At 35.2% G+C, this 24,593-nt stretch overlaps 4 protein-coding genes and 1 long non-coding RNA gene across 8 annotated transcripts; 3 read left to right on the plus strand and 2 right to left on the minus strand.

Annotated features, from left to right (window-relative positions):
• The first annotated feature begins 1,578 nt into the window (after positions 1 to 1,578).
• On the plus strand, positions 1,579 to 5,024 carry LOC127262303 (pentatricopeptide repeat-containing protein At3g09040, mitochondrial). 2 transcript variants are annotated; one of them, XM_051290935.1, is made up of 3 exons: positions 1,579 to 2,188; positions 2,357 to 4,682; positions 4,971 to 5,024. In XM_051290935.1, exons 1-2 carry the CDS (start codon positions 1,636 to 1,638, stop codon positions 4,600 to 4,602), a joined length of 2,799 nt encoding a protein of 932 aa, XP_051146892.1. In that variant the 5' UTR covers positions 1,579 to 1,635; the 3' UTR covers positions 4,603 to 4,682; positions 4,971 to 5,024. The 2 variants fall into 2 exon arrangements, with proteins under 2 accessions (XP_051146892.1, XP_051146891.1); XM_051290934.1 differs by having other exon boundaries at positions 1,579 to 4,682.
• LOC127262302 (leucine-rich repeat receptor protein kinase HPCA1-like) lies at positions 4,757 to 9,915 on the minus strand. 3 transcript variants are annotated; one of them, XM_051290931.1, is made up of 20 exons: positions 9,885 to 9,915; positions 9,661 to 9,752; positions 9,387 to 9,551; positions 8,894 to 9,014; positions 8,755 to 8,826; positions 8,604 to 8,678; positions 8,456 to 8,527; positions 8,206 to 8,367; positions 8,034 to 8,108; positions 7,882 to 7,953; positions 7,727 to 7,798; positions 7,558 to 7,626; positions 7,421 to 7,495; positions 7,268 to 7,339; positions 7,034 to 7,165; positions 6,490 to 6,962; positions 6,262 to 6,408; positions 5,818 to 6,174; positions 5,513 to 5,748; positions 4,757 to 5,438 (listed from the first exon to the last, which is right to left on the minus strand). In XM_051290931.1, exons 1-20 carry the CDS (start codon positions 9,887 to 9,889, stop codon positions 4,998 to 5,000), a joined length of 2,985 nt encoding a protein of 994 aa, XP_051146888.1. In that variant the 5' UTR covers positions 9,890 to 9,915; the 3' UTR covers positions 4,757 to 4,997. The 3 variants fall into 3 exon arrangements, with proteins under 3 accessions (XP_051146888.1, XP_051146890.1, XP_051146889.1); XM_051290933.1 differs by having other exon boundaries at positions 4,758 to 5,438; positions 9,387 to 9,487; positions 9,885 to 9,901; XM_051290932.1 differs by lacking the exon at positions 9,885 to 9,915 and having other exon boundaries at positions 4,758 to 5,438; positions 9,387 to 9,487; positions 9,661 to 9,841.
• Positions 5,920 to 7,404, plus strand: LOC127262305 (uncharacterized). The gene is made up of 5 exons (XR_007841117.1): positions 5,920 to 6,015; positions 6,101 to 6,416; positions 6,485 to 7,017; positions 7,093 to 7,180; positions 7,270 to 7,404. It is a non-coding gene; the product is annotated as an uncharacterized LOC127262305 (long non-coding RNA).
• Positions 9,916 to 10,860: 945 nt separating the features above from the next.
• Positions 10,861 to 13,616, minus strand: LOC127262513 (endoglucanase 25-like). Its single transcript, XM_051291227.1, has 6 exons — positions 13,172 to 13,616; positions 12,749 to 13,059; positions 12,198 to 12,659; positions 11,999 to 12,134; positions 11,587 to 11,759; positions 10,861 to 11,514 (listed from the first exon to the last, which is right to left on the minus strand). Exons 1-6 carry the CDS (start codon positions 13,539 to 13,541, stop codon positions 11,116 to 11,118), a joined length of 1,851 nt encoding a protein of 616 aa, XP_051147184.1. The 5' UTR covers positions 13,542 to 13,616; the 3' UTR covers positions 10,861 to 11,115.
• A 2,353-nt stretch (positions 13,617 to 15,969) lies between these two features.
• On the plus strand, positions 15,970 to 18,984 carry LOC127261981 (uncharacterized). The gene is made up of 5 exons (XM_051290431.1): positions 15,970 to 16,231; positions 17,576 to 17,848; positions 17,961 to 18,197; positions 18,294 to 18,511; positions 18,592 to 18,984. Exons 2-5 carry the CDS (start codon positions 17,591 to 17,593, stop codon positions 18,845 to 18,847), a joined length of 969 nt encoding a protein of 322 aa, XP_051146388.1. The 5' UTR covers positions 15,970 to 16,231; positions 17,576 to 17,590; the 3' UTR covers positions 18,848 to 18,984.
• Positions 18,985 to 24,593: the final 5,609 nt, after the last annotated feature.

Below are 24,593 nucleotides of genomic sequence, written 5' to 3' on the forward strand. Positions count from 1 at the left end.
AATTTACTTTGTACATATCTAATCTTAGTGTTAAAATTTTATTTTTCTTTTAGTATTCGTATTTAAGTAAAATTATTATTATTTTTTTTTTGTTCTATTCACGCTCCATAAATACACTTCCTTTGTAATTTTCTTTTCCGCTTCAACCGATGCATTTTTTTTTTTCCGATTCAATCGACGCTACAACAAATATGAAAGTTAAAATCTATTTTTATTCCAATTTTGTATTTGTTTTACTATATATATATATAGATATTCTTTTTTCGTTTTTGTTAAAAAATATTATTTCCTTCTAACGAATAATTGTTTCAATCTATATACAATACTATTTTGTATGTTTTTTGGTATATTTTTGTGGTATCTTATTATATATTCCCTCCGTCTCAAAACTATAGTCTTGGTTGTGTTGGGTGTGAGTGTATTAGTGTAAAAAATAGTGGTAATTGTGTAATAATAATGAAAAAATAAGGGTATTTATATAATGACATGATTATTTATAGAAATAAGACTATTATTTTGAGACGGACAAAAATCGTAAACAAGACTATTGTATTGGGACGGAGGAAGTAGTATATTTTTATGTTTATTATAAGATATGCCTCGACTAAGTTTAAGCACACGCAAACGTAAAAAGAAAAGAATGAATTAATACATGAAATCGTGTAATACAATTTTCATGGTTGTAGTATTCTTCATTTTATCAAGTTGGTATTAATAGTCCAATTGAAAAAATATAAATCGAGAAAAACCCTTATAAAAAAAAATAATCGATATCCATATTGCATAGGCTCGTTTAGAAGAGTAATATGCTTGCCGTATCAGAAATTAGAATGAGTCGCAGGTGTTTTTCAAAGTTTTGTAGAATGTTAAAAATATTAGAAGGGTTCCGAGAAATATAAATATTAGTATTTAATAAACAAGTTGCTATTTTCTTTATATGATTGCACGTAATTTGAAGAAATTAATAATAATTAGTTGTTTATATTGTAATGATTTATTTGTGTCGGTAACGTGGTATTACAATTATATTCACATATGTATGAAAGATCAAAACCGATTCATGAAAACTTAGTCGAATCGAGATGGAAATAGTTTAAAGTATATATATATGAACATATTTATACATTTTTTTTATCCATAATTTGATATTTAAAAAAATGATAATAATAATAACACTTTTTCGAATTAAATATTTTTTTTTGGGACGTTTAAGAATTTAGTACTAAATCTAAATATAGAACTATTGGCATGTTCATATAAATATTAAAAATACAATCGGCATGAAAATGTTTATTATTATTTTTATTATTATTAGATTATTTTTTTTATTCCACATGAAATATTTATGTTTTTTATTTTTCTATATCCCACATATATAATTTGTTTTTCTACATATATATAATTATATATTTTAATTATATTTTAAAATATTTAATTTATGATATTTTTAACTTTAACTAAAATTTATAATTATTTTTTTCGAATTTATTTCTATAGTATCTTATAGTAATGCATTACTGATAATTATAAGTAGGTTATTTCAATTCTCATACTCTGGCCTCTGGGAATGAGGGGAGGTATCTAGATACAACCTTCGTATATATAAGTGTGATTGTAGAAGCTTTTCTTTTGCATATGCCAGAGCCGATGCTGTCATACTGCTGCATTAGGCTTCCTAAATTGAAGTCGAATTATTACCCAAATCATCGATTCAGATTTCTGACTGCTCAGGTTGGCGAAGATTCTCAAACTCAAAGACCTCTGGTGCACGAACTCGTTTTGCGCGATCACTTAAGCAGAATATGCTTGCAAGAATGCAGGAAAATCCAAGCCCGCCAACTGCTCGACCAAATGCCGCAAAGACTCGATATTTCCTTGAAGACAGCGAAAACAGCCCATGCCAAAAGCTTAAGAGTTGGGGTTTCATCACACCCGAAATTGGGGAATTCCATCTTGGATTTGTATTCCAAATGTGGGCACACAGATTACGCGGAGAAGGTGTTCTTACACCTCGAGAGAAGGGATGAGATGGCTTGGAATTCGATTATGGTTATGAAATCTAGAAAAGGGTTGTTTAAGGATGTCCGGGAGGGTTTTGGATCGATGTGGAGGTCAGGGGTAAAAGGCAATGTATTCAGTTTTGCGATTGTTTCCTCAGCTTGTGCTAAATTGATGGATTTGGAGCTTGGTAAGCAAGTGCATTGTGCTGTAATGAAATTAGGGTTTGAAGTTGATGCATATTGTGAGGTAGCATTGATTGATATGTATGCCAAGTGTGGCCATTTGATTCTAGCTAAGAGGATATTCGATAATTCGTCAAAACCCGATGCAGTTTCATGGACTGCTATGATCTCAGGTGTTTCTCAAGCCGGCATGGCAAAAGAGGCGATGGAATTATTCAATCAGATGCAAAAACTCAGTCTTGTTCCAGATCATGTCGTGTTCGTGACTGTATTGAGTGCTTGTGTGAGGCAAGGAAGGCTAGAGGATGCTCGTCATCTGTTTTCACAAATGCCTAGTGCTAATATTGTGGCATGGAATGTAATGATTTCAGGGCATGTAAAAAGTGGTAATGAGGAACAGGCTATCGAGTTTTTCAGAAAAATGATTGAATCAGGCATCAAACCGACGCGTTCTACGGTAGGGAGTGTATTGAGTGCAGTCGCAACTTTAGCTAATCATGAATATGGACTGCAGGTCCATTGTTGGGCGGCGAAGCAGGGGCTCGACTCAAATGTGTATGCAGGGAGTGGCTTAGTTAACATGTATGCTAAGTGTAGAAAACTCGATGCTGCAAGAGCGGTGTTTGATCGATTGGACGAGAAAAATGATGTCTTGTGGAATGCATTGCTCGGAGGTTATGCGCAAAATGGGCGTGCTCATGAGGTTTTGGAGTTATTTGCAGACATGAAAAGATCAGGATTTCAACCTGATGAGTTTACCTACACTAGTGTGCTGAGTTCGTGTGCGTGCTTAGGAGATATTGACATGGGGCGTCGATTACATTCAGTCATCATTAAAAATGAGTATGGAGTGAATTTATATGTCCAAAATGCATTATTGGATATGTATGCAAAATGTGGGGATCTATTCGATGCAAGAAAGTTATTTGAGGGGATAGGAGAGCGCGATCGTGTTTCTTGGAATGCAATAATCGTCGGGTATGTTCAAGAAGATCAAGAACAAGAAGCTTTATCTTTGTTTCTCCGAATGATGTCGGAGGGAATCGTGCCTGATGAGGTTTCTTTATCGAGCACACTCAGTGCTACGGCGAAATTGCGAGATCTTTCCACAGGTATTCAATTACATTGTCTTTTGGTTAAGTATGGTCTAGAGAAAGGTCTTTACGCCGCGGGATCGCTCATCGACATGTATTGCAAGTGTGGAGAAGTCGAAGCTGCGGATTCGGTATTTTCCAGCATGCCCAAGAGAAATGTAGTTTGTGTTAATGCTTTAATTTCGGGTCATACCGAATCCAGCTTACAAGAGGCCGTAAATATATTCAAGCGCATGCTTTGGGATGAACTGCAGCCTTCGGAAGTCACTTTTGCTACTCTTCTCGAGGCATGTTCTGGTGACACTCACTTGCATTTCGGAGTGCAACTTCACTGCTTCGTCGTGAAGCTTGGCTTCTCATTTGTCGACGAATATTTATCTGTCTCGCTCTTGGGTATGTATGTGAGTTCTCAAAGAGATACAGATGCAGTTAATCTTTTCTCCGAGCTCCCCGACACGAAAAGCACCGTAATATGGACTGTTCTGATATCAGGAAGTGCTCAAAACGACCATTGTCCAGAAGCCTTACATTGGTACAGAAGAATGTGCAGCCACGGCGTCAAGCCTGACCAGGCGACATTTGTTAGTGTCCTCCGAGCATGCTCGGTTTTAGCTTCGTTAGAGGATGGTAGGAAGATCCACGCATTCGTATTACATGTTGGTTATGATCGAGACGAGCTGACAGGAAGTGCGCTGGTGGATATGTACGCGAAGTGCGGGGATATGAATAGTTCGACACAAGTATTCGGGGAAATGATCAGCAAGAAAGATGTTATTTCATGGAACTCGATGATTGTTGGATACGCAAAAAATGGTTACGCTAAAAGTGCTCTCAAGATTTTTAATGAGATGAAGCGCGCCGGCGTACGACCAGATGAAGTTACATTCCTTGGCGTCTTAACTGCGTGTAGTCACGCAGGAATGATACCCGAAGGTCGAGAGTTGTACGAGAGTATGATTAATGATTACAGGATTCAACCACGGCCAGATCATTGTGCCTGCATGATCGATCTTTTTGGGCGTTGGGGATTTCTCGAAGAGGCAGAGAAGTTTATGGAAAACATGGCTGTTAAGCCTGATTCGATGATATTGGCGGCGTATCTTAACGCATGTAGATTGCATGGAGATGACGTAAGGGGGCAAAGCGCAGCCGAAAGGCTTATTGAGTTGGAACCTCAGAGTTCTTCTTACTATGTTCTGCTCTCGCATATGCACGCAGCGTCAGGCAATTGGGACGGCGTCGATGTCGTGAGGAAAATGATGGCAGATAAAGGAGTTAAGAAATTTTCCGGGAGCAGTAAAATTTCCATGGATGCCGTGGGATAAGTCTGCCTGGATCGACACAAACTACGCCTGGATCGACTTCCTTTTATATCGATTCATCTTCACTCATAGTGATTTGCAAGGTAACTTTTTTTGTCACTACTATCTGATTGATTCTTCTGCTGAAATGAAATACTTTCCTGCAAATGTATGTTGTGAGATAACAATCTGATGATATTTTGATTGAATCAAAGTGAAATCCAGATGATACATACACTCTATAATGTCAAAATTTTGGATGTTGCCGATGTATATTGTCACGTCGAACTATACAATAGTATTACAGAATGTGTTTATGCTCGATTTGCCGTATAAACCTTAGAACATAATGAATAAATGTCGTATTGTGCATAATAGTTTCCTTTCTGCAGTTTCGATTGTGAAAAGAATAGATTTGCTCATTGACGATGTACTGGGAAAGGAAACGAACCGTAGCTCACCTCAGCAGCCTGAGAATGGAGAGGGCTCTCGTCAGTTGTTTCCTCGAAGCTATAGGAAGAGAGCGGTCGATCAATTTTCTTGTCAAGATTTGTCGACTGCATTATGTTCTCGATCTTTCTCACAACCTCTCCCATCGTCGGCCTTTCTCCAGCAGATTCTCTCACACAGCTCATCGCCAGGTCCACAAACTCGACTACACCGGGAAGTTTCGACGCTGACTCTAGATTTGGATCGACAATCTGATCAAAATTGGCTTCCTGAACGAATTTTACGATGTGTTTTCCTTTCTGTATCGGAGCTCTCGCCGTCACCAGCTCTAGTAAGACGACTCCGAAGCTGTACACGTCGCTCTTCTCAGTCAGCTGTTGGGTCATGTAATATTCGGGATCCAAGTATCCCTGAAGCAGCAGAAAAGGTATATGTTATGCAGATTCAGGCTTGCATTTCTTAAATACGTAATTCATTTACTCACCAATGTCCCCTTAACTTGTGTGGTGACATAGCCCTTTCCGGTATCGCCCAGGAGCTTCGACAGGCCGAAATCAGCGACTTTGGCGTTCAAATTGTTGTCGAGTAAGATATTGTTCGATTTGATGTCTCTGTGGATGATCGGAGGGTCGGCGAGCTCGTGGAGATACGACAATCCTCGGGCAGCATCGAGCGCTATACCAAGCCTTTTGTTCCAGGTCAGCCATGATCCCGACTTTCCTGCACACATTTTGAATAAATTTTGCACTCAGTGTAGAACAAGCTGAGAGTCGACGAGCAGATTGTTACCTGAGAGCCAATCCTGGAGCGTTCCATTCTGTATGTACTCATAGACCAGCATTTGTTCGCCTTGCTCGTAACAAAATCCCACCAGGCTAACGACGTTCTTATGATGAATCCTTGACAGAAGCTCGATCTCTGTTTTGAACTCGAGGGCGCCCTGCATCGATCCCTGTTGAGCACGCTTTATAGCCACTGCTTGCGCAGGTACGACCGTTCCCTTATAAACCTTTCCGTATCCTCCAGAACCAATGCAATTTGATTCGGAAAAGTTGTTCGTGGATTTCCTCAGATCTTCGAATGAGAGCCATTTCGCGCCCTGAAGTTGCGGGACAGCGCCGCTTTCTTTTGCAGGATCCCACGAAGCTGCATTCATTTCGAAAGCATAATCGATATATATATCTCTATATCGACAAATCTGTGATGTTTGTCAAATTACGGAACTGAGATTACCGAATGGATTGCTCTTCTCGATGGCCCTTTTTGCCTTCCTCTTCTGTCGAAGAGCGTAGATTCCAGCCAGGAGAATCAGAAATACGAGAAACGAACCGCCGATCGCGGCTCCAATGATAATGCCAACATGCGACGACTCTTTCGATCCTAACGAGGTACTTCTACAGTTAATACCCATCATATATTATAACTCGAGCTAAGATCTACTGCAAAAACATTACAGGTTACCTCCGAAACAACAATATGGTTCATCGATGAAGAAGAACGGCCCGAAATATTCAATCTGGAACGGTTGGCGATTGAGAATGAATCCCATGCTCGAAACCGAGGTTCGATTGAACACATCCACTGTAGAAGGAAATATTTGCAACGGGAACTTGAGGTAAGAATAACTATCTATCGCTGGATTACTGAGGAGAACCGTGTCGACAGGAATCCCGTTCGAGCGGAAAGCAGTCATAACAGCACCGTAAAGGATATTGTTGTAGCTCGCATTCTGCAAATCGGAGAAGGAAAAGGAATAGAAATGGAGAGTTCCGGTGTACGGATTGGAGCATCGGCAATTTGGACTCAAAACTTTCCCTTTACGGCAAGACGTTTCCGTACAGTTATTCAACGGTAAGAATGTATTTGGACGGCTCTCTATCGTACAGTACTTATCCTTTCCTCCATTCGAGTTGCAGACAGGATTTCCGGCGAGTCTGCAGGGGACAAAAAGCATGAGATCAAACTTGATTTTTCGATATGAGATTAACGGTGAGAAAGAGCTTACGTTATTGCCAGATTGTAGTTTGATTTCTGCCGGAAGTCGCTGATGCCATTGTTCTGCAGATCGACCGTCAAGTTGCTGCTGTAGCGATCGCCGATGTCTAAGGTACCGTTCAAGTCGTTGTTGCTGAGAATTCTGATGAAAATGAACGTAAGGTTTGAGTAAAATCGGATTTGGACAAGGCACGGGCTCGATCTAAATGTTTTTCTTTTCGTTTTTTCCTATGTATGAGCTTACAGTGTCTCTAATTGAGGAAGTCTGAAGATTTCGACCGGGATTTGCCCTCGAAGCGCCGTGTTCGCCATCATTCTGCAGTTGAATCAGTTAGTGAGCAACTCGATCCGAATGCGTCTCAGACAGACGGAGGGATGGAGATATATAGATACGTACAGCGTTGTCAAAGACTGAATACTCGAGAACCATTCCGGAGCTTCTGCTGCGTCGAAACTGTTGTTGCTCATGTCCCTGCAAACGGAACGGCATGAATACGAACGATGATTCACAAAAGAAGTTACGGCAGTTCTTACACATATTGCAGGGCGATCATGTTCGTCAGGTCGGGGATAGATCCGCTGAACTTATTGTTGGACAAGTACCTGAGGAAGTTTCAGATCGCCGATCAAACAAGGGATTCGAAAATCTGCAGTCGAAACATTTATCATATTGTCGAATGACGTTCTATGATACGATTCTTACAGTTCAGCTAGATTCGTGAGGTTGCCGAGACTCCCAGGGATAGGTCCATCGAGAAGATTCCGATCGAAGCGTCTGCAACAACGACAAGGTATTCGAACATAGTATCGAGTTTCAGGAATCGTAAATGTCCGAAAATCTGCAAAAACGACACTCACATGACCTCCAACGTTGCTACCGATCCAAGAGACGACGGTAGATTCCCCGTAAGCTGGTTGTTGTCGAATATCCTGAAGCAGGACGAGTCGCGTTGTCATACCGAAGAATTGTAACGACAGGAGATAGTAAACAACAATGACGATGAACTCACACATGTATGAGGCTCATTTTCGAGCTGAATAGTTCGTCGGGGACCGACCCGGAGAGCTGATTGTTCGAGAAATGGCTGCGAATCACGGAAACGAGTTCGAGTGAAATCGATCCGCGTCGAAAGAATAGATGAGAATCGTAACGATGAAATAGTTACGAGCGAGGGATCATACAAGTGTCGAGCAGAGTGTAGGTTATCCAAACCGGGAGTGTTGCCGTCGGAGACGGGAATCGTGCCGTTAAGCCGGTTCATGCTGAGATCGAGCCACGATAGCTGCGATAGATTGCCGAGGGAGGACGGAATCCGTCCCGTGAAGCCATTCGAGTTCAAAGATCTGCAAAAAACGAAACCCGACGAAAGATTCAGTCCTCGACTAAGCTGAAAAAACTCACCCAAAAGTTACGATCGCGGTGGCGCTGTACATGTACACGAGCTGGTCAAGAGATCCGATCGAATCGGGAATGGGACCGAAAAAGCTACAACCCACCAAAATCCTGCATCGACGAAGTACTGATTGTTACTCATTCGACGAAAACGAAGAAGAACGAACAACAACGGCGATGTTCTTACAAGATTGTGAGGTTCTTCAGGTTCCCGATAGACGACGGGAGTGTCCCTTTAAGACCGATGTTGTTCGAAAGATCCCTACATATACAAGCAACATTGCTAGATCAACGTACAAGATGTCGATAATGACGAAAAGATTTCGATAATGACGTACAAGAGCTGTAACCCGGTTAACGACGAAATGTCGCTGATCCCGCTGCCTTCGACTCCGACGCCAGCCAACGTTCTGCGATCGAAGCAACGAGAGATGAAACACACAAGGAATGGAAATGTTGCGTAACTCGTCGACTTACAAAGACGTCACTCGTGCGCCAGTGCAATTTACGCCGTCCCATTCGCTGCCACAAGGATCGCCGCCTGCCCAGTTCGGCGGCAAGTTCTTCCAGCTCGACTTTAGCGCGTTCAGAGCAGCCACTGCAACAGATATCGAATCAAGACTCAGAAAGCGTGTATAAACACACACACACACACACAAAAAAAAAAAATCAGAGCGTAAGAATCCTTTTCGTGCTTATCTATTACTGCGTCGAAATTCAATTAGATCCTACGTCGATTTTCCTTTGTTGAATACGTACACGTGTGTATATATATATATGTGCGCGGTCGCGCAAAAGAATAGAGTGATTTCGATACATCATACATAAGTTGTTAACTAAGGCGCTGAAACTTAAAGAAATCAGACGAATATGTTGTAAGAAAACATCTGAATTGTTTGCGAAACTCATAAAAACAGACGATCATATCGAAACTAATAGAGAACATCATCGAATCGAAAACAATACTCACGATCGCGGGAATCTGTGGCTGCAAATACAGCAAGAAACCATGAGAGAAACAGATGAAGTGCAGAGATCAATTTCCAGAGACTTGCCATGATTCTTTCCTGTCTGAAAGAACCAAAGAAAGAAGAAGCAGTTGAACAGTTGTTCTTGTGTTTGGTGAAAACAATGCCTAACCAGACAAGAAAATGAAAACGAATCCGTCCAGAAGGACTTTGTCAAGAAACCATTATAATAACAACAACGACATTAATGATAATGATAATAATAATGCATACAACCTATTCGATAAAATTCCCATTTCTTTGTTGTCTGAATACAACTGCTCCGCTCCACTGACGAACAAATAGCAGCTACGAATTGTCCGTACGCCCTCGAATGAAAAGCATTGCAGAAATGTAATAAGATTACATTTAGAATAAATAGTCTATAAACCACACAAACCAAAAATTGTGACAAGTTCGATTGATTAAGGTGTTAATTCAAATAAGTGAGTGATGCTTACCTCATTGAGGGAATCTTGGAAAACTTACAAAGAGTTGATGCCGAATTCCTTTTTAAATTAAGTCCCATTATATATATATAATGATGTTCGGTAGGGGTGCTACAATATTTCAAATTCTTTATTTTTTTATAGCTTCCCGGGTTGGGTTTGGGTAAGGGTGTAAAAATTAAACCCAACCCGAAAAATTAAATCCGTTCGATCTAAAGTTTTTCAGGTTCGGGTCTGAACATTTTGGGTTTGAAAAATATCGGGTCGATTCAAACTCGAAACGAAACAAATTCATGTCGTGTTCGGGTCGTGTTTCGGGTTGATCTGATAATCCAAAATATAAAAATCGGATTAGGTTTTGAGTTTCGTGTTTCGGGTTGATAATATTTATATTATTTTATAAAATTATATAAAAATAAAAATGATCTTTTTAGATTAATTTATTTTTTTTTTTAACTTTTCAGAAATGTTTCGTGTCGGGTTCATATCGGGTTTATTCGGATTTCGGATGACATGAAACTAATAACCCGACCTGAACAAATTGATGTCGTGTTGGATCTAGTGTTTCAGATCAAATTTCAAGTTTGGATCAGGTTGAGTTTTTTTGTTAACCCCATAGCTCAAGTCGACACAAACACGAGCCGAAAACACGAATTTGTAAGATTTGGCACGAATCCATTTTCACGTCGCTTTAGTTTTTCTTTTCCTTTTTTTTCCTAAGAAAAGTTTGATGGGCCCACTACTAAAATGAAAAAGCACAGCCCATAGCCAGATCCAATAAATCCAACGTCATGTTAATTCTTGTTAAGGATTGGCCAGATACACAGATGTTATAGCTCGTGGCTTATCGAAATTATTTTTGCACCAATTATCAAGAAAGCTTGAATTTATAAGTTATATCTAAATTAGGTTATATAGCTTCTTGGGGAAAAGAAACTTTTTGTGTCATCCCTTATTGGAAACATATGAAGTCAAAAAAAAATAAAAATTGTAAAACACTATTGAAATTACAAATTTAACGAACCACCGGTACTGTCTGTCTGTTTTATGTACACATTGCTGAGCCCATTTTCCATTTCCACACTTCGACATCCAAAAATATAATAAAAAAAAAAAGGAAAAAAGAAAATAACTTTGGTTTTCATATGTATGATCAGTGATCCTTTCTTTCCTCCTCCAAAGATTTTTGTTCCTCCAAAATTAGCAAGACCAGAACAAACCGGCGCCGTCCGCCGCCGTCGTCTCACGGCCGCCACGCCGCCGGCGGAGGCGGCGGCGTTGGAAACATAGGCGGAACGGCCGAGAATATCGTGTTCTTGTCGATGCTCACATCCTTATCTCCCGATAGCGCGACGAGAGCAGCAACTAGGCCAGCATTGCCGGCGAGAGTCGGCTCCGTGTAATTGTAATTCTTCCGGACATCGTGGAATCCGTCGTGCTTGTCGGGGCCGGCGACCAACGCTCCGGTGAGCGTATTCGGATTAGGCTTCGACGAGTCACGGTATCGCCACCCCTCCGTGCAGCCGACCTTCTTGCCCTTCGGAATCGACGCGCCTCGATGGTGCACGTGTTTCGGATAATGGCTGCCGTAGCCGACGACGTAGCTCATCTTCCTCGGATTGTCGCCGAGAATGTAATTGATCTATAAAAAACATATGGTGTAACGATCGAAGAACGATAATGACTTGATTTAGTTTAGAGGTAAGAGTATCACTTGAGTCTGCGCGAATTCGCGCAGAATATCCGTCGAGTAGAATTGCGGGCCGCAGTACCATCCCGGGGTGTCGTCAGCTCTCATGTAGTCGCTGAAAACTGCAGCGAGGAAAGCTGCATTTACGACGTATTGGAGAGGCTGAGGATCGCCATAGTTTAACTGGATCATACCTCCTGTCGAAAGCACGACAACATTGGGGAGTTCAAAGAATCGTTGCATTGATTAGTGTTGACTAAAATTCTCTATTTTAATCATAAGAATTCGTACATATTTCTAATAACGCACAAATCATCTAAATAATGCAAGAATTTTATAAATCTCTTAAATAAGATAACTAGCATAAATATAATATATATTTTCTAAATATATTTTAACAATTAGATTAGCAAGTTTTTGGACAAGATGATCGAACCTTTTGTCCGGTTGAATGTAGTGTAATAAGGGAGGAACGAACACATGACGATCCGAGTTTGGTTGTGGAACGTGCTCAAGATCTCTTCGTACGGATAGCCAGGGCTGAGGAAGAATCGAAGCCGGCTCAAAAGCACCTGTCAGATCAATGAATTAGAAATGAAGTTTATCGGAAGTGATCAGATTAATGTCGTTCTTACCTGAGCTCCGGCGAGTTTGTTGTCCCAACTAAAGACGCCGTAATACTTCCCTCCCCAAAATGCTCCGGCGTGTCGCGCAATGCCGGGAGTTGTGGCGAGCTGAAGGTACGATGAATTTCCGGTGGCGTAGTAGAGCCAGGCCGCGCCCCATAAGTACTCGTCGTAGTAGCCGGTGGAGTTGTAGAACACTTCCGCCTCCGTTCCGTCGCTGTATCGGCCCCGCTGATCCCTCGAGAATTTGAACAGAGTCCGGGCGCCATGGACGAGCTTCTGTGAATAAGCTCTGTTATCGTCCTTGAAAACGATGGATGCAGAGGCCAGAGCTGCCGCCATTTCTGCCGCCAGATCGGAGCAGCTGCTGCATTCTGTAACAGGACGGTCGTAATCGATGTTTTCCGGTCGCATCCAGCAGTAGTGATCGTTGTGTTCTTCCGATCCGCCGCGGGTATCGCCTTTTCCGACCTGCCGGAAAATTGATTTGGGGAAATTAGGGCAGAGAAATTAGAAGGTGAATTTATGTGGTTATGGAGATTGATTGATTGATTGATTACCTGAGCGACGATCCGATCGATTGTGTCGGCGGTGTGATTGAAGGTTTTGAGGAAGTAATCTGTTCCCCATTTGATGATTTCCTTGACGTGGTTGAGCTCGCCGGCGGCTTCGTACTTTGCGCGGTACTCGATCACACTCCAGCTCAGGAGCGTCATGGAGAAGGATTGGGGGAAATTGAACTTGATTGCATCGCCGGCGTCGTAGTAACCGCCGGTGAGGTCTTTGAACAGAGTCGACGAATCCGATTTGCCGTCGTTTAGGCACGAATTCCCCCGCCATGACACGTTGTTGTGCTTCGGAAGCTTTCCGGCTGATTGTGAGTTCAGAGAACACCAAATTAATCGGAAAATTAAAAACTATATACATTATATATATATGTGTGTAGAGAGAAATTGGGGATTAGGGTTTATAATTGTAATTACAGCGCTGAGAATTGAAGAAGACGAGGGCTTTGCGGAGGGCGAGGGTGTAATTATCCGGCGGCGGAGGGCGGGGGTGGTGGCGGGGCACCGTCTTGACAATGAGAGTGACGAATCCCGCGAGTACGGCGGCGGCGAGGATGGAGCCGACGATCCAGAGGAATAATTTGCGGCTGAGGATAATGCAGCCGAGATCGACGTATCTCTTCTTCTTCTGCTCGCCGGGGCCGAGGAGCCAGCTCTGCTGCGTCTCGTCGAGCTGGCGGGAGAGGGCGGCGCGGTCGAAGTCGTGGAGGTTGCGGCTGCGGTCGTCGTCGGTGGCGGAGTCGCCGGCGATCTCGAGGGAGCCGCCCCATGGATCCCGGCCGTACATGGTTGGAAGATGAGAATGGATTTGCTTTGCTTGCAGGTGGGTGGAGGTGGGAGGGAGTGTGTGATGTGTATCTAATGTAATGTCATGATTTCTAATTTTATTGCAATCATTTTATTTTATTTTATTTAAATTTAGAAATTGAATAATGAAAGTGACAGGCTAACTAATTCCTTACTACTAACCACACTTCATCTTCTTTGTGTCGGTAACACCAAATCTCTTCATTGTGTCTTTTCTTTTTTTTTACAATTTTTTTTTTTTTTTTTCATGTTAGGCATAAATAATAATAATATAAAAAATAACATTGTATATTAAATTAGGTGTGATTTTTTTGATGAGTTAAAAAAAAATGATTTAAAATTAGTATAAAAACAATATTTTATAAAATATTTTGTAAGATATTTTTTTTTTCGAAAAAAATATAATCAAAATACTAAAATTTGAGAAAATTTTACTATAGAAAAAGACCCAATATATTAAATAATTTTCTATATTATATTCTCATTGTGTCTTAAGAAAGTACTATTTATTTATTTTTTAGGTTATAAGGCAAATTAATACTTATTAAGGGACGAATGTAATATTTTTATAATATTTATAAAAAGAAAATATTAATAAAAGAAATTGTTGGATGAAATATAAAATTATAAATCCCAAGAAGTTTGAATTCTGAAACATTTTATGAGTATGGATTATATGCTGAGATATAAATTAATATGGTCATCTACAAAATTAATCACAATGTAATCACGTAGATTATGATATTTTTTTTAATAAGGGTAGGGATAAATTTCAGCATGCAAATCATAGAATTCTATAATTTTAAATTATTTTGATAAAAAAAAAAATTTGATATTTTTGCAAATTAGACAAATTATATGTGATAGAAACTTGGACTTATGACAGACAATTCAAATTTTACTAAAATATACTCTATATATTTCAAATAAATGTACTTTGTTAGTCTCATTAAAAATATTATTCTTTTTATTCTTTTTATTTGTTTCATTCAAAATATATATATATTTTTTTTGTCAAGTAACATTCATCCCTCGTATATCCTGCACACATATCCCCCAAAAAGAAATTGGTGTGTTCAAAAGTGAAAAATCAATAATTTATTGGCTTTTATTTTATTAAATTGAACATATTTTTATAATATAATAATAATAATAATAATAATAATAATAATAATAATTGAAGATGGGAGGAAGACCCACCGTTGTCTGTGGACTGATTTGGTCCACCGACACCGACAGAGGAGCTGTATTGTATTGTATTGTAGGGTGTGGACGCCACCTCATATTTCACAATAAAACTGGACCCGCCAATTTATCGATACTTCCAAAATAAATAATTCAACAACTTACTATTGTTATTATTATTGCTTCATTTTATAATCATAGAAATGAAAATAGTATGTTACCATCAATGCTCTGGCATCGATTTCTTATTTTCATTTATTTATTTTCCTCTTTTTAAGGTACATATCGGTGAGGGGGTGTTTTCGGGTCATGTTTGTGTTAGGTTGAGCTATAAGGATAACAAAAAAATAGTCAATTCGATTTTGATCCGAACCCAAAATTTTGACATGAAATCCTAGATTTGAACACGATACGAATTTTTTTTGTTCGGGTTCAGGTTAACTTGATTTAGTTTCAAGTCATTCGAAATCCGAACAAACCCGACACGAAACAAACCCGAAAACATTAAAAAGAAAAAAATAATAATTTAATTTTAGTTAAAATATTATAAATTAAAATAATAATAAATAATTTCAGGTCAACCCAAATCACAAAATTCGAAACCTGACTTGATTTTTATATTTCGAGTTATCAGATCGACTCAAACACCACACAAAATTTTTTCGTTTCGGGTTCGGATTGATTCGATTTTTTGCAAACCCCGAAATACTCAAACCCGGACTCAAAAAATTTCAAGTCGAACGAGTTCGATTTTTCGGGTCGATTTAATTTTGACAACCCTGCATGTCACTTGCTTACATCTAAATCTAATGTTCCCCCTGTCCTATGTAATTTAGGCGTCTTACTGTAGCCACTAGAATAGATAAAATATGATTAGTAAGTAATTAAAAAATTGTATTAATAAAAATAATTATTGTATCTTAAAAATAATTATCGATTAAGATAATTAAATAATTTAATTAAAATTAAAAAAATTATAAAATTTAAAATATGATTAAAATATATAATTATATTTTAAAAAATGAAATGACAAGGAACAAATGTGGGAAGGAGAGAGTAATTTATTAATAAATAAATAAGACCCTTATCATCTTTTGGGCTAATCTTTTTAAATATTATGGGCCACTATGGATCAGACCTTTATTGGGCCCATATTTAATTTCCAAACAAATTTCTGTATTAAAAAAAAATAATAATAATAAATAAACAGAAAAGAAGTAAAAAGCCGAGTAGGAACGGAGAAAGCCAAGGTGCCCTCAATGGCGATGGTGCGCCACCAGCTCTTCCTTTTTGACATCTGCCATAGCTAATGCACCCACTGAGCAGTGCGATTCATTTTCGATTCGTGTGGTTTGAATTGATTCGTAGAGGAACAGGAGGGTAGTTATTGAAGGAAATCCGGAGAAAGGGTGGATTTTAGCGAAAACGGCTGAGAAGGGAGAGGGCGGGTCGAGGCGGAGATCAATTTGCCATCTCTTTCGTTAGGTAAGTTCTTTTTACGGTCTATTTCTTTTTTGTGCTGTTGAAGTATGAGCTGGAGTTTGTTGTATTTCGTTGATCTTGTGATGGAAAGATTGATCGTTTCTAGGGGGAGAATGAAATAGGGTTTGAAGATGGGTTTATGGTGTTGGATGTTGGTCGTATGTAATGTGCGTGGAATTGTGAATTGAATTTGGTATTTGAGCGAAAGATTTGAAGAATTTGAGTCGTTTTGCGTCCTGATGTTTCTGCAGAGTAGTATCATTACTTGAAATCGTTTTTAGGTATGAAAATGGCTATAATAAGCTGATGTTAGTTTTCATGGATTTGTTTCTGAGAAGTGTTTCCTAGTGATCAACTTCGAGAATGAAATGATGCTAGAACTTGGACAAATTGTTTTAGGTTATGTATGCTGCTAGGAGAATTTGTGTAATCTGTGTTTTTGGGATTTTGATTCAAACCTTATCCTGTAATGGATGTCGAATTTGATGCCACAAAGATAGCACCCAATAGACTAAATCAGTTGCTAAACCATTCCTTATTAAAGCTAATTTGATGCTTGATTAGATAAAAGAATAATACCTTCCTTCGGAAGAGTAAATAGCACAATATGGTTTATGGAGGAATGGCATCTTCAGATTCTACTATTCGAGTGGGTGATATTACTTCTCTTTTAGTGCTTCATCATTAAGGAGGTTGGTTTGGTAAATTATATGTTGCCTTGTTTGGTTGGAGGGATTTGAGTTAAAAAGCATTTCAAATGATCCTATAGAAATCATTAGTTTCATTTGGCAATACACTGGATTAGATGTGGATTTCAAATTTATCTCTTTTAATATTTTAAATAATCTTCAATACTGTGTCATTTTGAATATTCTTGAAACCAAATAATGAATTTTAATTATGACATCTTTTGAATCTGAGGTAATTTAAATCCATTCATTTGTAATCCACTCTCAAATCTAAACCCATCCAACCAAACGGGCCTTATAAGTGCTTTCCGGCTAAATTAGATTGCCCAATATTTGAAAATAGACTTACTGATCTCTACAAGGTATTTCTCAAACCTTACTGCGCACATATATGATCAAAGAATGGTGTAAAGATTATGTTATTTTACTTTACTATTATGCCCATTACATTGAAATTCTGTCGGGAATCCCTTCAGTTTCTCTCTACTATCATGAATGTTTTGAATTTTTTTTAGTTGAATCTTTACTGCAACATCAAAAGAAACAGGAATTTCAGTAAGATAAATTGTCCATGTTTTTTCTTTTGGATTAATGTGATGGTGATATAATTTTCTTCCCCATTCCTGTCAAAAATCATCTGCATATCTTTCTCTGGCAGACATCTGGTGTCTTAATGAACATGCCAGATTCGAGCGAGGAATTAGAAAAAGGCTCTGCTGATAGTGTCGGTCAAGTAAGGGAAGACAGCGAATATGTAAGATTGGTTATACCAAACGAACCAAGGATGGCTGAAGCTGGTGCTTTGAATTCGCAAACACAGGAAAGAAAGAGCTCTCGTTCCTGGTGGATGAAGGCCATAATATGGTGCTCCATCATCGCGATTTTTCTTCTAATCTTTGTAAAATGGGGGGTCCCATTTCTCGTAGAGAAGGTACCTCTACTCGTCTTCCTTTCTGTGTGTATATATGTTTAACCTCTAAGACACTTACCTTCTGCATTTCTGTTTTTCCACTTACAAACTAATATCGGTGATTCCTTCTTAGGTTCTTTATCCAATCTTGCAATGGGAAGCCACGGCATTTGGCCGCCCTGTCCTTGCTTTGGTGCTCGTAGGTTCATTGGCATTGTTCCCCGTATTTCTCATCCCTTCCGGCCCTTCCATGTGGCTAGCTGGGATGATATTCGGTTACGGCCTGGGATTCGTCATAATCATTGCTGGAACTACAATTGGAATGATCCTACCGTACTTTGTTGGCTTACTCTTCCGCGACCGGATTCATGTATGTGATAACGAAAAAAAAAAAAAAGAACTCTTATCTCCACATTTTCTTCTTTAATTGTCACTGACCGATCTTTTATGTGCAATTTTACGGCAGCAATGGTTGAAGAAATGGCCGCAGAAAGCTGCCATGATCAGATTAGCCGGAGAAGGAAGCTGGTTCCATCAGTTTAAAGTGGTCGCCCTCTTCCGAATCTCGCCCTTCCCTTACACAATCTTCAACTACGCAATCGTTGTCACCACCATGCGATTCTGGCCGTACATTTGTGGGTCCGTCACCGGAATGATACCCGAATCCTTCGTCTACATTTACAGGTACTTTTTACTTTTTACTTTTCCATCGTCTCCATATTTTCTATTCTATTATTCAAGCTCAGACTCGCCGTTCTTCACAGTGGCCGGCTGATAAGGACATTAGCCGACGTGAAATACGGCCACCATCGCCTGACTGCCGTAGAGATCGCGTACAACGTCATCTCGTTCGTCATCGCAATCAGCGCTGTAGTTGCCTTCACCGCATACGCTAAGAGAACACTGAGTGAGCTCGAGACAGCCGACAGCAATGATCTGCGAAGCCCCGGCAGCGAACGGGCCAATTTCGAGCTCGATAAGCTTCCTTTCGAAAAATATAACTCCAGTTTAACGAAGTAGTTTGTTTTGTTTGTACAGCTTGAATTGAATACAGTCGAAAATGGGGTTATTTTCGTGCATCCCCTTGCCATAGAAATGGATTCTTTCCTCCTGTTGTATCCTTCTTTACACTCAATTTTATGCTAAATTTTTCTACATTATATATATATATATACACACGGAATACTTTAATTTTTAATTTTTTTTTATGACGAAGAAACTTATAATCACTACCCGAAATGAGCATAGCCTGCAAAGTATGACAGGTGACTTGGAGGGAATTGAGGGTATAAAGTTATGACTTCATAGTCATAAATTTATTCTCATACTACTAGGTCATCCCTTATGGGACTTAGGAATACTTTCTTTTAGTATTTTGTTTTTGTTTACGATAAAAATAATTATTATTTTTGTTTATTCCACTTCAAAGTATTTCTTTTTAATTTTAATAAAATTAATTCTACATTAATATCAAAATATTAATTTTTATATAAATAATAAATATATTATAGACATACAGTTACTTTATACATAAAATCAAATAACAAAAATATCAAAATCCTCTTACATACTTCTACTTGGATAAAATACTATTATTTTTTTATATATTGTAGAACTCCAAAATGACCACTTTAGAATGGGAGGATGGAGTATTTGATATTAAAAATTAGGTATATTTCTGTAAGAATTGTTGTCTACAAATTAATATTAATTAAAAATAATTAAATTTGCTTATTCTGCAAACTACTGAATTAAAATGTTTGAGCACACCATTTGTGCCGTTTTTAAGATATAATAATCAATTTGTTATTTATTTTTCAGCTTACTTAGTCCTTAGTCCTCAACTAAATTTATTTATTTTTTTATATTCCTATGTTTCATTCAAAAATATCTATTTTATATATATATATATTTTAGTAAAATTAAACATACATTAATATAAAAATATTTTTAACTTTTGCTTAAATTACAAATGTAATATTACACATATAATTATTTTATAAATAAATTCAAAGACAAAAATGTCAAATTTGATACACATAAGTATTGTTTATTAATTTACTACAAAACTTTAAAGGGATACATTCGAGTGGGGCGGATGGAGTATTATTTTTCAATAATACTAATATACTACTCCCTCGTATTTATTTTTTATCTACCTCGTATTTATACTAATATACAACTCCTTCTTCCCACTTAATTTGTCTATTACTTCTATTTTAGTTTCTCTCACTTAATTTGTGATTTTTTTTAAATATAATTATACACTTAAATTATATTTTAAAATTTATAATTTATAATTTTTTTTAATTTTAATTAAACTATTTAGTCATGTTAATTTTAATTTAAAATTATTTTTACTAATATACTTCTTAATTACTCTAATTACATAGTATCTAAAATTTCGTGTATAATCTAAATAGAACAAATTAGCCAAGACAGAGAGACTATTACTTCTTAATTTTTTGTTTATGCAAAATGCCATAAAAACTAAGACTGCGGATATTAAATTAAAAATAAATAATGTGAAATTATTTTATCACAAAAAAGAAAAATGATTGTTAATAATAATTAATAAATACAACAACTTCTTAGATAATACTATAATACTAATAAAAAATGTTTAAAGAATACCCCTTGTTTAGTTAACTAATGTTTATGTAAATTTGAGTTTAAATTTTGGGGATATTTGGGTGTGTTTATTTTGTGTTTTTGTTTGGGAAAAAAAAAATGATATAAAGAATTATACTGATAATATAAAAATAATAGCGTGTAGTATATTAATTTTTTTAAAAGTGTGTAAAAAGAAATAAACAAACTCAAAATTTCTTTAATGGAGAATGAGTAAAATTTAAAGTGTGTCATTTTAACTAAAATTTTTTAACATATTTTTTTTTAAAAAAATTAATATATATTACATACACTTATTATTATTATATTACCTAATCAATTTTTTATATGTCACATAAAAAAATATCACTTCAAACCAAAATACAAAACAAACACACCTTAAAAACTCTTAATCAAAATGACTAATCATTTACCCCTAGTAAAAAGTGAAACTGTTACTCTCTCCCTGAATAATATCTCTCTATTATATATATATATATAGTATAATTAGTAAGTAATTAAAAAGTGTATTATTAAAAAATAATCATTATATCGTAAAAATAATTATAAATTAAGATTAAGATAATTAAATAATTTAATTACAATTAAAGAATTATAAATTATGAAAATTAAAATGCGATTAGAATGTATAATCATATTTCCAAAAAAAAAATAATAAATGATATGATACGGTCGAAGATAAAAAAATATAAAAAAATTATATAAAATAAAATATATATATTTAAATATATATTAAAAGGTATATATATTAAGTAAGTTAAGTAAATATAAATATATAGAAAAATAGAAAAAAATAATCAAAATTTTAATTAGAATTAATATGTAAATTCTACATATTTAAAAGATATTGTAGATATTTCTTAAAAACAGACTAAATGATCAATTACAAATCAAACTATGCATCATTTTCTCTATAAAAATAGAAAATGTTGATATAAAATTTAAAGTATTTTAAATCCAGTTTGTTCATTTAAGTGTTTTGAAATGAATTTATTTTTTTGGTAAACTATTTTTTTTAAGTCCCGTAACTGATCCCTTTATCATTTAGTCCCGTAAGTGGAACCTGTCGTAAACTAGTTCCATAACTGAAAAATTTTCCCTGTTTTAGTTCTCTGGCGCCGGAGATGCCTGCGTGGCTCGCCGGAGGTGACGTGTCCGCCAAGTGTTCCATCAGGTCAGCGACACCTGGCGGACACGTGAATTTATTTATTTTTTTCATTTATTTTATTTTTTTAAATTGGACTAAATAAAAAAATAAAAAATACAAATAAAATTAAAAATAAATTTTAAAAAAATTAAAAAAATTCACGTGTCCGCCAACGTGTCCGCCAGGTCACCTCTGACGAGCCATGCGGGCATCTCCGGCGCCGGATGACTAAAATAGCGAAAATTTTTCACTTATGGAACTAATTTGCGACAGGCTCCACTTACGGGACTAAAATGATAAGGGAATCCAGTTACGGGACTGAAAAAACAATTTACCCTTGTTTTTTTATGTTACGTAGGGAGAATTGTGTTTAAGTAATATAAAGGGTGTGATTGATAGCGGTTAGTCTATTGGATTAGCTAGTTTGATTAGCTGATTTGATTGACGGTTTGTATTAAAGTATTTAGTAAAATAGCAGTTTGATATTAATTATTTACAAGTAAAATGATAATTAATGATATTTTTATTTTATTTTAAAATATTTAGTTATATTATTCGTTGTATAGGATTTTTTAGAATTTTTATTAGTAATATTACTTATTGAAAATTACAAAAATTTTATTAAAATATTTATTTTTGTTATATTTTAAATATTATGTAGAAAAATTTTATATATATATTTTATTAAGTTATTTTTAATTAATTTTTTTATTTATAATTTAAATAAATTTATTCTAATATATTTATCAATAATAGAAAAATTTATGTGACAAATAATATATAGTATATATAAATAAATTAATAATATTTATATCAAATTTATAAAAGAAAATTTAAAAATTAACTAAAAATATATATTAACATAAATAGTTTTTTAGCCGACAATAAGCTGAAAATTCTCCGAAAAATCTGTTTTCAAACACCATAAAATAATATTTTAGATTGAAAAATTGAGTCATTTGATTAAATAATATATATATATTATATTGTCTTAATTTCTGTATATATTATATTTTTAAAATAATATTTATAAGGAATTATGACAGTAAAAACTACAATGTAAACAAACTGAAATATTTAAAAAATAAAATAAAATTATTTTGAAGTATCTATAGTTTGTTTGTTTAGTATTTTAATTTCAAATATACTTTTTTATAGAAAATATAAAAAATTGTGTATATAATATAAAAATAATATTTTATATTAAATATTAAATTTTATCGAATAATAAAAAATATAATGTATATAGATATTGAAAATCATATAGAAAAAAGTTTATTGGAAAAACAAATAATTAGATATATACAAATAATGTAAATTAGAATAAAATATATATTAATAATAATAAAATAACTTTTAAATATTCATGTTTTTTTTTTTAATTTATAATTTAGATTAGTTAGTTGATATGAATTTATTGAAATTGTAATCGAACAATATCCTATTTCAGAAAAATCTTAGTAAATAAAATTATAAATAATTAAAGTAATAATAAATGATAATTAAAATTAATAAATTGAAAGAAAATGACAATTTGAGTCGAAAAACAAAAAAGAAATATTAATTAAAAAATAGAAAATAGAAAAATTAAGTACAAAATAAATTGTTTTTGTCGGCACCAAATTTTTTGTCCGGAATATCCTCTCGTCGATCCGATATCAATAGTTAAGATATTTTAAATTTAGATTTAATTTAATATTTTGGTTAGATTAAGGTTGATTGATTTATTTTAGATTTAATAGTTTTAAATTTTGATTTGATCATATTTAAGTTTTTTAATTTCAGTATATCCAATATGTTCATGGTTTTATGATCAATTTATAAAAATTTTTTTAAAATAATTTTGACATGGCATTAATTTTATTTTATTTTTCTAAATAGAGATAGGGTCTGTTTGGTTGAAATGAGATAAAGGAGAAATTTTAACGGAAGAGAATAGAGACAAAGAAGATGAGAGAATATTAAAATTTAGTTATAAGAAATGGGTGAGGGTAAATAATATTTTTATGTTTGGTTAAGTAGGGAAAGAAAAATATAATAATAATAATAATAATAATAATAATAATAAAAGCATTTAATAAAATTTATTAATTTATTAATAAATAAAACATAAATAAATAAAATTATATATAAAAAATTGAATCATTTAATAAAAAAATAATTATACTTAACATAAATTTTATTTATTTAGAATAAATTACAACAACTACAGGAAATATATAAAATTGTCTCAGAAAAATTGTCTTGACATTTATATAATTAATTGAGTACTCTCGGTAAATGTCTCGAAACCTTTTCCGTGGCCATTTTATTGTGACAATTTGGAAAGTCATGGAATGGCGAGGCAAATTATCTCGTCGAAATGACCGAGAGAAGATCGTGACAATATATTGTTTCAAAAATACTCACAAGCTTTTTTGAGATTATATTATCTCGAACAATTGTGATAATTTCTAAGACTATATTTTGTATCCAATTGTTGTGATAATTTTCGTGACTATATTTTGTCTCGAACTGTCGTGAAAAATTTTGAGACTACTTTGTCTGAAATTGCCATAATAATTTTCAAAAATATGTTATCTCAACCCGCCATGACAATTTTTGAGATTATACTATGCAAAAAATCGTAACAATATCCGAAACTTCGTTTATCTTCAAATCGAGACTATATGTTGTCTTGAACAACCATAATAATAACCACAAAGATATTTTATCTTAAATAACTATGAAAATAATGGAGACCGTATTCTATATTTTATTTCAACATAATTGTAGCAATATCAAAATAATTTATATCGAACAACCGTATACTATAGTGTTAAATAAATATGATAGGTATACATTTATTTTATTAATTAAAACCCAACTCTTATTAATTAATGGTTTAATTAAATAATTAAATTAAAAATATTTTTTTTTTTGTTAATTTATGGAGGCTGAGGCTGCTGTAAACCTCTGCATCGGCAACTAATTCTGGTTATTGCATTC

The sequence above is a fragment of the Andrographis paniculata genome, unplaced genomic scaffold (genome assembly GCF_009805555.1).
Source record: "Andrographis paniculata isolate CXL003 unplaced genomic scaffold, ASM980555v1 Contig65END, whole genome shotgun sequence".
NCBI classification, from domain to species: Eukaryota; Viridiplantae; Streptophyta; class Magnoliopsida; order Lamiales; family Acanthaceae; genus Andrographis; species Andrographis paniculata.

Coding starts and splice junctions, on each gene's coding strand:
- LOC127262513 (XM_051291227.1), bottom strand. CDS start 13,541: ATGTACGGCCGGGATCCATGGGGCGGCTCCCTCGAGATCGCCGGCGAC. Junction 12,660..12,748: donor TCGATCGGATCGTCGCTCAG/GTAATCAATCAA, acceptor ATTTTCCGGCAG/GTCGGAAAAGGCGATACCCG. Junction 12,135..12,197: donor ACAAACTCGCCGGAGCTCAG/GTAAGAACGACA, acceptor TTGATCTGACAG/GTGCTTTTGAGCCGGCTTCG.
- LOC127262302 (XM_051290931.1), bottom strand. Junction 8,827..8,893: donor GGCGCACGAGTGACGTCTTT/GTAAGTCGACGA, acceptor CTTCGATCGCAG/AACGTTGGCTGGCGTCGGAG. Junction 5,749..5,817: donor GCTCCAGGATTGGCTCTCAG/GTAACAATCTGC, acceptor AAATGTGTGCAG/GAAAGTCGGGATCATGGCTG.
- LOC127261981 (XM_051290431.1), top strand. CDS start 17,591: ATGAACATGCCAGATTCGAGCGAGGAATTAGAAAAAGGCTCTGCTGAT. Junction 17,849..17,960: donor TCCCATTTCTCGTAGAGAAG/GTACCTCTACTC, acceptor ATTCCTTCTTAG/GTTCTTTATCCAATCTTGCA. Junction 18,198..18,293: donor TCTTCCGCGACCGGATTCAT/GTATGTGATAAC, acceptor ATTTTACGGCAG/CAATGGTTGAAGAAATGGCC.
- LOC127262303 (XM_051290934.1), top strand. CDS start 1,636: ATGCCAGAGCCGATGCTGTCATACTGCTGCATTAGGCTTCCTAAATTG.